General features: G+C 38.6%; 1 protein-coding gene across 1 annotated transcript in view; it reads right to left on the bottom strand.

Annotated features, from left to right (window-relative positions):
• Window positions 1-12,558, bottom strand: part of SPAG16 (sperm associated antigen 16) — a 432,336-nt gene that overhangs the window by 212,149 nt on the left and 207,629 nt on the right. The window contains 1 exon segment of the mRNA XM_075710523.1: window positions 4,364-4,507. Within this exon segment, the coding sequence (XP_075566638.1) occupies window positions 4,364-4,507 (144 nt within the window).

Raw genomic sequence — 12,558 nt, 5'->3', positions numbered from 1 at the left:
TAAAAGCTTCTTGCATGAATTCAAGCCCACCTGGAGTTGCTATTCCCTCCCCAACCCATTCAACCACTGAGCCCTCTCATCCATCCTCAATATATTTCACTAATTCCTTCTGCACTCACTCTCTACAAGGTGGTCTCTCTCATCTATCCATGCATAGATTTTCATCAGGGTAACATCACCTCCTTCAGCTTCGAGAGATACAATCTAGAGCTGCTTCTGTTCTTTCAGAACATGGATTGTTCTTTTAGCTCAACAACTCATCTTTATCTTGCATCTGCTCACTGGCACCTTTTTCTAAGATATCAAACATTAACTACCTTTATTTTCAAGATGCTTGATGCATGAATGTACTTATCCAATCTCCCCCCCCCCCGCTTCCTCCCCCATTACCGAGAAGACAATACCCACCTCCAGTTTTCCAATAGCAACAGAGCTTAAAGAAAATCCACACAGTTCAAGATGAGTGCTGTGGTATTTTTTGGTATAATAAACAAATTAATAGCAGTTTTGATTTCTTTCCTCGGTAACTGTGAGAGTTGAAATAGCAACAGAAAGAATACAAGCAATTCTGCTTCTGTCTCAGGTGAACAGGACATTGCAAAGTAGTTGACAATTTGACCATTTTCAGTGCAAGTTTTAAATAGCTTTAAGAACCTACAGTTTATACTTCTTTTCAATTCTGAAATTCATTGTATTCCACAGAATCAAACAATGATTCCATGAAAAGGGCTACAAACATTTTAAGAGTTGACTTGATTAATATTTATGAATATATTAAGGACATTATGCATTATACCAGCACACACGTGGAGCAAGAATGCAATATTTTACTGTTCAGCAGGACTTTATCAGACATTAACAAACACCTCTGCTATGCTGCAGAGCTTGATTCTTTAGCCACCCAGGAAGGTTAGTAATAAAGATAAATAAATCTAGTACATGGCATGAAATATCTTAGTGTAATTAGAGTATGGTTCTTAAGGATGCAGCATTAACATCCTCAGCTTATTCTGGAAACTGGGAGAAGATGTAGATTTTTGTCTGCTATTCCAAACATTTGGGCTACCTGGTATACACAGGTATACTACACAGCTTTTCTCCAGCTATCCAGATTTTTAACACGAAGCCCATGTGGATGACTGTGGCAGGATTCATTCTGACTCCCTCACTCCTTCACACATATAAAAGATAAGTTGGAAAATGTTCCTAAATTTTTCAACAGTGACAGAAACTTGCAATAGCTAATTCATCTGCAAAGTACTATTCAGCCAGACTGGAGTAAAAATAGTGTTTGTTTTTGAAGTTTGTCCAGTTGTCACCTGAGCCTCAAAAAGGAAACACTGTTCTCCTCCCTCCTTCCAGCTGCTGCACTCTGTAGGTGACAGGACCTGTTTGAAGTTTTATTTTTATTTAAAAAGCTTAAGGTAAAATCCTACTCTTAGATCTGCAGAGAACATCACAACAGAGGTGTTCTGCTCTCCTCACATGCAACAGAGCTAGTCTGCTCCCCTTCATCTATTGTCCTGGGAGCCACTGCTGCATGGGGAGAGCACATGATGGACTAAGACCCTCTGTGCAGACCAAAGAGCACTGTGTGCAGTGTAAAAAAATTATGCACCACCAGACTCTGGAGCTTCAGCAAACCACGCACTCTCACCTCACCCTACTTTCTCAGATGCGAAGGAGATGTGCTTTTAAGCAAAATTAATCGTGGAATGAAGAACGTTGTCAGTGACGGGGAAAATGAGACTCGTCCACCCAACAGCTCTTCAGAAACTCAGTGGCCTTTGCCCCTAAGACTCAATGGCATTATGATTCTTAAGGATATTATTGTACATCAGTACTGGGAAAGATTCAAATGACGGTCCTCATCACTATTATGTATTAATCAGTGGGCAAGGTCCAGACCCTAATACATACCTTTACCCTTTTATTGTATACAGGTAAGTTCCTACTACCAACCCACACTCTCTCATTGCTTTTGGAGAAGCTGAGGATATATAAATGTAACATCACCTTTAGTTTGAAGATACAGATCTTCACAGCTACTAACGAGACTTTCAACTTCACCAGTATTTACACAGTGTTGGCACAAAGACAACCATGAGAAAGACCCTTGTTCAAGTAATAGTACACTGTGAACATGTAAAAATGGATTTCTGGGATTTTAAGTCATTTGTATGTGCAGAAGCACCAGTTAAATTCATATCATAGCTCTAGATTTGTCTCTCCTCAAATTATTAGTCCACTTGGTGTCAGTGTGTGGATTATTATTACGCTGTCCAAAGATGATTTGAAAGTGGACTTGTATGTGTGACTATGCATGCACGTGCATCCTGTGGCTACACATAGGATATTTCTCAGACCAGATGTGGAGATTGTTCTAAACCTGGTTTTAGAGATGGAGAGAAGAAACCTAGAGGAGAGATGATCTAACAGAGGACAAAAAGGAAAGAACGTAGAAGTGTGGGAGTTCTACCCAGACTTCTGGATCACAATTTAATAGCCCAGTGCCACAAAAATATTCTTCTTTTCAATTTTTGGATTAACACAATTTTAAATCTTTAAAACAGGAACAAAACTAGAGGCTGTCTACATTTGATTCCAGAAAAATTCTGTGAGAACTTTCCATTTTTATTTAATTGTTTTTAATTCCAGAACTCCTGATATATAGAAGTCCCCTACTTAAAAAAAAAAAAAAAAAGATTAAATGTATTCTGTCACATTATATATATTATCCAATAACGGAAGACAATATTTTAACAGCACTGCTTTTGAATCACTCCAGAGCATTCAGCAGGAGTCAATTTATACTGCAAGAGAATAATCATGTACCTCAACTCATTTTAATTTCAATAATTGAATGAGAAATAGGAAAGCCTATTGAAAGGACTGTATTCTGGTCAAAGACTAATGAGAAAATAGTTTTGAGTCTCTGAGTCAGTGGGTGTCATGGTAACAATGCATTATCGAAATCTGATTAGCATGCCCAGCAGCTTTATAAATGATAACATGCTCTTCTAATTTTATTTCCCTTTCTTTCTCTGTGATGAGTTTTATATTCATAACAGGTAAGAGGTAAGGCAGCATTCTGTTTATCTGCAAGTTAGACTTAGGATGTCCAGTATGCTCATAAACTCTGTGCAACCTGTCACTCAGTAATAGAAAAGTTTTCTTACCATCTTAAAATGAGAGGCTGAGCCCTCCATTTCTCTCCTCCTGTATTACATGTAATTATTTAAGTTAAATATTATTATTTTCTTTTAAATATATGAAATTATTTCTAAGGATATACACATGAAAAAGCAAACATTGGGAAATACAAGCATCTTAAGAAAAAGCCTATGTTTAATAGGAAAAAGAGATGCAAGAAAAGAGTAAGTGCATGTTTAATTTATCCCAGAAAGCATGAGTCCATGTTCTTGAGGTTTTGAAAACAGGGAGGGGATTTTCTTGTGTTTAGAGGATTGTGTGTGTGTTTGCTAACTCATTACAATATCAGAAATCAGGAGGAACCATGAAATTAAATAGGATACTTTTCCTTCTTGTGAAGGAAAGAGCTAATATTGCTTCATAAAATAAATACAATGAAAATACAGAGTTGGAGGTTTAATAATGGTCTTTTTATAGGTGAACCTCAGGTGAGTAGCCTGGCAGACCTTTATTATATTAACAGTAAAGAACTCTATTAAAAGTGCAGCCTCACAAATCCGATGCAAAATCATTTTAACATATACAGGCTTAGTTTTAACAAATGGATTTTTTTGTTGTTGTTTTGAGAGTAAAATGGCAATTTTGAAAAAAACTCTATTTTTCAACAGAATGACCAAAAAATCTACTTCATGTTTGGCCTATTTCCATGACCCTTGTAACCTAAGTCTTTATTTCTAATTTTCAATGTTCACTTTAATTTATTAATTCAGCTTCAAATCTGTATAAACAGAAAGGAGAAAAGCTCGTATTCTTATTCTCTAGATAAACTTGAATACTCTTAGTCATATGACAAATAATGCCTACTGCAAGAAATCAACTTTCTGTATTATTCATAATGGAACCATGTTTGTTATAGGGCACAAACATGGAGAAAATGAATACAGTGAGACCTAAAAAGCTTATTACTCCTTGTTACGTGCACTGGCACGTGGACAAAGTTTAAGATGTACAAAATACTAAAAGCAATCAATCTTAAGTCAACACACTGAAAGCCAGAGGAACATTTATCTACATGTTTGGAAATTCAGCAGAGAGCGCAGGGTTACACTGAGAATAGAAAGTCATCAAAGCAGGCCAGTGAACAAAGGAAGAGCAAACAAGTCCTCCCCAGAAGGGATTAGTGCTCGTTCAGGGGACTGTTTGCACTAACCTTGGATGGAAGCAGCAGCCCGAAAGCCAATCAGTGTGACCTTCACCTGTCATGATGATGTTCCCATCAGGTAAAGCCCACATTTTCCAGAGGTGGTCATCACTGCCAGTGACTACAATGTCTTTTTGGGGATGTAAAGCCTAGCTACAACAGAAAAGAAAGGCAGATTATATTCTGTACCAATTCCATTTTATGTGAAATACACAGTAGTGAGATTCATTTAACGCAGGGCAACAGCTACAGAGGACTCTGATTCTGGAAGGACTGAACAAGCAGTGATGCTTTCTATACTGATAAGAATTTAAAATATATGCTATGTAGATGAGTTTCTGCCGCTACTGAAGAAAACAACAAAACATGACTGACTTCTGTGAAACCAGAATTGTTTTCACACTCTCTTGAAGTTCAGTTGATTAAAACACTCAAATATGTTTTAAAATACTTTGTAGGATTATGTTCTTACAAACATGCAACAGGATAACATATGAACAAGCAGAACCAATGTGAATCACTTTTTCCCACACCCAAAATAATTTCAAAAGCATTGGCTTGTCAGCGTGCTGCTGCTGGCCAAAGGGAAAAAGGACAAAAGGACTCTGCTTTTTTTTTTTTTTTAAATTGTGTCCACAGGTCTAAAGTCTCCTACTGCTGAGAAATAACTCAAATGATAATTACAGTCCAGGCACTACAGTCTTTGCCATCACTTTAGGACCTATTCACTGGGACTAGGTAAGAAAATCCATTTCAATTCTATACTCAAAATGTGTTACGTGTTTTCATTTTTTATTATGTAGCACACTGGGATGTAATGGAAATCATACACTTATCACACCCCTATACTGAAAACTCAGTTTATTTTTGATTTGGCAACTGCAGTGCACCTTAAAATGGATCCAGGGAAGAAAATAAATCTGTTGGAAAGATAACAAGTAGTGTATTTCATATGGATTTGGTTATTTGATTTAAATTATTGTAATGTTTTACTATTTGCTGAACATCAAAAAGTATCTAGCAGTTGACTTAAGTCCCAAGAGTAGATTATTTAAATAGATTAAATCTGGAGTTCAGAATCAAAATGTAACAATGGGGAGATGGTGTACACCTATTTCAGTTGTACATCAGAGCTGACAGTTTGCAGAGAAAAATGCTTATTAAAACAGAATCAGAGTAGAGAGACACAATGCTAAGCAGCCAAATAGCAAGAAGAGAGAGGTCTTAGAAGGCACACTATTATAAAAATCTCTTTTTTAATAGTACCTTTTCCCTGCACTCAAATTATTTCATAAAATTCCTAAACCAGAACCACAGCTTATACTATATATTGGAAAAATAATTCCCTCTATCAAATCCATGCTAAAACTGTATTTATGGCAACTAGCTTTTCATCAGAAAACATATCTATTCTCACACTTTAAGGCACAGTCTAGGAAGATTCCTATAGACTCATCAGTTGAACTCATCTGCTCGACCAAGGAGCCTGGGTTTTACTCATTCTCTAGTTTCTTAGAGAGAAAAAAAAAAAAATTCTATCTTTGCCTAAAGAAGAGAAACTTCCTTTGCATTTACAGGGAGAAAAAAGAAGGAGGGAATGATGCTATTTAAATTCTCCAGAGATGCACAGAGAGCAATCGGAACACTCAGATTGGCCACAACAGATGTCTAGAAGAGCAAGGAGGGAATAGAGGTAGAAGGAGAGAATTAAAGGCTGAAAGAAGGCACGCCAGTGGCCTGCAAATTACAGGACGAGAACAACTCTCTCAGAATCCCTCTACTATTGGAGACCTCTCACACACCAAAAATCCCATTGCTGTTTTCTGCAGCGTGTCTGGGCATGCAACATAGTTATTCTGGGGACTGCTAGAAAGGAGACCAGCTTCACAGAAAAATGAGTGGGCTAATAACTATAAAGATAAATCCATCAGGTCTGCTACAGGCACTCTTCTCTCAGCCTCTAAAACAAAGGACCTTCCTCACCGGCACGCACCTGGCCGTGCACCGCACAGAAGCGAGACCAGCACAGGAGCGTCTTTGTTTTGTTGCTAGCAACAAGGTCCTAAGCTCCTCTGGATGTAGCAAGGGAATGACAAGGGAAAAAGAAACAGAAGTGGATTCAGGAAGACTAGAGAGGGAGAAGAGGATTCCCGCTGCAATACCACTGACAGCACATGCTACGGCAGGAAGCTTAATCACCGATTCAGGCCTGTCTATGATGTGGTTACCAGACTGGATATTTCTTTTTTGGGAATAACTTTATCATTGTGTTATTTGGAGAAAACAAGGAAACTGTCATATGGACACAGCTTACATTTTTCTCTTAATCTGTTTCAGATACTTCAGATACCCTCCAGTTTTTCCCTCCAGATGTTTCTGCTATTAGTCAAGTGCATGCCTGTTGTGAAGACTTTGCATCAGTTACCTCTCTTACGTGCTTCCTAAACATCTGCCTTCTCAGCTCCCAAGATGTGTTACACAGTCTAACTTAAATCGCCCTCAGTCCACCTTTCACTCAAAGAAAAGTTAATCTACTGGCTTCCTCCAGATCCTGACTGAACAGTCCTTACCCGCTGGCCTGGCTGCAGCTGCCTACCGATGCAAGCTGCGCTGTCATTCATCCCGCCTCAGCTCCCAGGAACATTTTTCCTGTCCTTAAGCCTCCCAACACACTTCCAGTCCAACTTTTGAATTGTCCAAACTTCTTCAGTGACTAGACGTTCCTAAAGAGCTTTGAGATGATCCATAAAGCGAATTGCATACGGGAGAAAATATCTTGCCATCAGTAAGAAGCCCGCAAGCTTATTTTTCACAGGCTTTTCTTTTAATTGCAGAGCTCTTGTAAAATGCTGCTGCTGTCCAATGTTTTTTTTCTCCATGCCATTTTTACAGGCACACAGTGAACACTTTAATTAACAGCAAATTTGTGACATAACCACTGTTGAGCTGCTTCTGGAAAGGGAAGCCCATTCATCCAGAAGGCTTTCTATATGCAACATTAATTAGGCACCCTTGTCTTCATTTCTGGCAATCCAGCACTGTATAGATTTTTGCTTCATCTCTGTTCACAGGGTCTAATTATTTCCAGCACAGAAGACTTTGGGTAGATTGGAATGGAAATCAATAATGGAACATGTGTGATAGGAACATTAGTTTTCTCCTCCTCCTCCTTTGGGATAGAAGTGGGATCAGAGGAGACTCAGCCAAGAAAAAAACCAAGAAAAACTCTCAGAGATTTGCTGCTGTTGAGTATATAAATACCCATGTTTACACAACTCATTCTAGCATTGTAAGACATTCTCATCTCTTCAGCACTTGCCATGGTAGATATATAGTGCTCAGAGTAATTTGCTTTCAAAACAATCATCTATTATTTTAATTTATTTTGACTGAACCATAAATAAAAATACGGTATCTTCAGATGCAAAATACTTTCAGTCTCAGCACGTAATACATTTGATCATTTCACACATATAAAATCAACCTTCAGGTTAAAAAGCGTTAAATCCAAAGCTGTCTGCATAACCTTAACTGTGTGTTTGTTTTAATACAAACACTAACTACATTGCACTGAGGCAGGGGAGATTTCAGTTAGATGCGGAGGAAAACTTTCTGGCAATAAGGTTTCTGAAACACTGGAACCGATGGCCATCTGCCATCATTAGCCTGTTCTTAAAGCTCTCAGCACACCTATCACGTGTTACCTAGGTAGCTGATGTCCATCATGGTTAGGAGAACGGACTCATTGGTGTCTTGAGGTTCCTTCAAGTCCTAAGGTAGCAATGTTCCTACCAAGCCCCGGTTCATTCGATGCACAAACCAGTGCTTATATGTGAAGGGCAATTATAAAACAATACAAGTGTCACCTAAAACCTCTGCTAAGGCATAACAGCAGTTAAACCCAATTGCACAGATGCAGGACAGTAAGGCATACAAAACCCCTATAATTTTAAAATAATTTTAGTGGCTAAAATATCTCACAAAATCACCACATATTCAGACTTTTTTACTAGCTTCCTACAGATCTCAGGAGATCACAGGAATAGGAATCGTCCAGAAATAAAAACCTAACCTAAACAGTCTCAAAATTAGGCACTCTGAGAATGAAGAATGCAAAACTAATGACCAACTTCATACTCTAAGTGACTTATCCAGACTCACCCAATTGCTCTGTGGCAGAAATAAGGACAAAATCCAGTTTTCTATGGTTTCACATATGGGAGTTATACAGAAAAGCGTGTTCTCAACATAGACAGTGTTAGCTGCCAAATTCTAATAGAGCATTGTACTGAATATCACTTGCAATACGTAATTTTTAGAACTTCATGATTTGGCCAAATTTATTTGCATTCCCGGATACTGGCAAAAAGGATTGTTGTTAATGCCAGTACCTGCTTTCAGACCAGAAAGCTCTTCTGCTGCATTTCTTGCTCCAAAATATGAGAGCAGCAGAGTTCCTCCAAGATTAAAAAAAAACCAAACACATTTTTCTCCGTCACAGAGACATTTCAGCTCACGTTTTCGTACACAAAAATTCAGCCTTACTCATGATACCTAGCACAGGAAATTTTGGTCTGAGCAGTTACATTTGGGTGAAGTTATAAATGGCTGAAAAACTCAATTTTATAACAGAAACTGTTGGAAAATTGCACATATTTCTTCCTCTACCATCAGGCTCTCTAAGCGTGTTGGAATGGAAGAGCAGAGCAGGTTTTGAAGGCAAGGACATGACATGCACCGAATTCTAGAGGATGGCTACTGATTACAGCCTCATACAAGAACAACAAGTATGTGCCTAAATATGAGGACACCAACAGCCCTGCTGAAATCAGTGATATTGTTCACACGCATATACTTAATTATATTGCTGGACTGTGCCCTAAAAATCTAAAGAATTTGTAAAAGCCAAAATACTGTTCCAGTCCCAATTTTGCTGGTCACTAGCCAGTGGCGCCGAGACCCAAGACAAGTTAACCAAACCATTAGGAGCAGTTTCCTTAGGAATGGATGGGCAGATTACACAACCTAACCACATTTTTTGACCTCTTGTGTTTGCAACAGCTTTTGAGGCAATACAGCCACCATCATCCAGTTAGGTCCCAGGTGTGGTTGCTACGTGTGGAAGATCGGCGCTGCTTTCTCACCTCTGCAGCCATGCTCCAAAGATCTAATTATAATCAAGGTGAATCTCTAAAATTATGACAGGTAAAGAGGTTGAAGAGTACACAAAAAAATTCAGATCAATAGAAAGGCTGATTATTACCTCACGACTGACCGAAAGGTGATAGCTGGCAGTCAAGAAAGTCCCTTCACTTTCTCTTTATAAGCAGAAAGGGAGCGACAGGAAAACATGCAGTTAACCCCTTTGTTTGTAACAACTTTTGGCATATCTCTTATTTTCCTCCTTGTCTACATAATGGCGGTGCCGTGGGGGTAAGAATGAGAAAAAACAAAAGCAAACAGAAGCATCGTACAGGGTGTAAATGGGGAGGTGCCGGCAGCAGGGGTGGCTGCAGCACCGGCTTCTGTCAGGAGAGGTGGGGGCTGTCCCATGCCGGGGCAGCTGGTTCACAGCGGCTCTGCAATGGACCCACCACAGGATATGGCGGAGCCCATCAGCAACACTGGTGGCACCTCTGGGAAAACATAGTAAAGAAAGGGCAGAAAATGCTGAACAGAGAGAGGAGAAGGGAACAAAAACTATGAGAAACACCAGGGTCAGAGAAGCTCCATGGTGCTGGAGCAGGTTATTGCCTGCAGCCTGCAGAAAGCCCATGCTAGAGAAGATTTTCCTGACAGGAATTGTGGCCCACAGAGGGCCCATGCCAGTGCAGACTTTTCCTGAAGGACTGTAACCATGGGGAAAGTCGACAGCGGAGCAGGTTAAAAGTGTGAGGAGGAAGGAGCAGCACAGAGAAACTCATGGAAGGGTCAGGGGGTCTGCAGCGAAGGAGTGAAGTAGAGCTGGAGAGCGAGGGGGGAACATGCTTTCATGTTTGTCTGTCTTTGCCTTTGTTTCTCAACTACCCAAATCTACATTAACTGGCAATAAATGAAATTAGTTTTCCCCAAGTGGAGTCTGGTTTGCCTGTGACAGTAACTGATCTTCATCTCGAGCCATGTGCTTTCTCAGCCTATTTTCCCCTCCTGCTGGCCTGCTGAGGAGGGGGAGTGAGTGAGCAGCTGGGTGGGCGTTTGGCCCTCAGCCAAGATTAACCCACCAATAAATTAAAACCAAACATATCACAAAAGCCTAATCAACCATTTTGCCCACTACAACTTATCCTAATATGCCTTCTTTGAACAACATCTCTTTAATGTAGTTATTTCTACCACCTTTTTATCTTGGCTTGAGTTATCCAGTCTCACCTGCCAGCATACTTCAGCAATAATTATAACCCTGACATTTAATTCAGGGTTTTATTATGCAAAGGTAGCATAACTGAAAAGCTTTGCATTCCTGTTTGAGGTCTTAAAATTTATCTTTTCATGACAAAATGAAAGAGGGAAAAATGCTTTCAAAAGAGAAAATAAGAGCTAAAACAAATAAAAAAAAGATAAAGCATAAAATACAAAAAGAACATAAGTAGGGGAAAATACTCATAGCACAAAGCTCATATCTTTTGTTTCATTTATGTAAATGCCCGTCTGGAAGTCAGTGATAGCTCTCACTCACAGCAGTGCTTAAAAATCTCTATCCTGTCTAGTGAAATTCCTGGCTGCTTCCCAAGCTCCTATGACTCAGGATTTGGGAGGGAGAAAACTTGCTAGGATCAAAACATACCTAAACTTAACCTTCTAGACTGCCCAGCAGATCTTTGTACATCTTAGAAAATAATTAGAAAACAGTCTTAAATCCATAGCTCTAAAAGGCCAAAAGACTTCATAATTTACAGTGCTAATTTACATATTCTATTCACCATGCACACAAAGTCTTCAATCTCAGCTGTATAGCAGTGACAAACATATCTATTCTTGTCAAGAAGTGGAATAAATTCACACTTTCTAACTTGTCAAAACCAGCTCTCCTCTCAACAAAAAACAACTTCAGAAAGTGAACACTCTGTACAACATACAATGCCTCCACAAATAACTGAACTAAGCACATCATTATAACTCACAGATATAGACACAGTTGTAGTGATAAATTAATAAAGTCCATTTTTTGATGCTCTGTCTTTGATCACTTTCTGTTTATCCACTCTGTGTGCAATTATCAAAATGCACTAATTTGCATTAGCCAAGTGTTGTAACCTACCTAGGTTTTACTGCATTAGATCTGATTACGTACATGCTCGGCCAGTCTAAAGTAATTTTTTTCTTAACAACAAAGTTTGGCCCTGCATCAAATCTTAGAAAAATTTCAAAACTATCCTGTTAATCTGCATGTGTTTTATCTAGGTCTCAGTCCTTTGAAGGCATATGCACATTCTTGAATTATGCACTGCTGGGAGTCCTGATAATTTCACAGCATATTAACTTAAAAACGTACATAATCCTTTTCAAGGTAGAGTCCTTAATCAGATCAGAGAAAGAGGATTTTTATAGAACCTATACAATAACATGCAAATTGTTTATGCCTTTATAGTCTCATGTACTGTGGACCTCTGCAACCTAACATTAAGCCTTTTATCTAGAACACTTGTAAATAAAAACCAGCATGAATCTAAATCACTTAGAGAATCTTTACTTATTCATTCCTTCCTTTTGCTTATAAGGTTGTTGATACTGCTGGCCAAAAAAAAAAAAAAAAAAAAAAAAATCACTTAGTCTACAATGTCAGCTGTTATACGTTACAAAAACAGTGCATTTCTAACCTGCCTTAAACCAAAGCAGCAGGCAACTAACAGATCTCCAACTTACTCCACAGAGAAAGCCACTGTTTATTTTCAGTCTGCAGAATCTATGGGGTTTTTTGGTTTGGTTTTGATTTTTTTTTTTTTTTAATTGTCATACAGTTTACATAATGACAAAGCTCTGAATAGAACTGACAGATCAAATAGTTTGAGTTATTTTTTGTAAGACTGAGGGTGCTTTTAAAAAAACCAACTAACTCACAAGTCATTCCCTGTGATTCCAGTAGCTCACAAGCTCTTATTTCATATGTCTCTGAATCAATTTTTCAAGCTTAGTCAACTTACTAGGTACCCAGCATACTTTAAGGAGAAGTAATTAAGCCAAAAAGAAAAACAGAGAATGAAAGT

Source organism: Pelecanus crispus, chromosome 5 (assembly GCF_030463565.1).
Source record: "Pelecanus crispus isolate bPelCri1 chromosome 5, bPelCri1.pri, whole genome shotgun sequence".
Taxonomy (NCBI): Eukaryota; Metazoa; Chordata; class Aves; order Pelecaniformes; family Pelecanidae; genus Pelecanus; species Pelecanus crispus.
The sequence above is the reverse complement of the archived record's forward strand: the minus strand, read 5'-3'. Positions and strand labels throughout refer to the sequence as shown.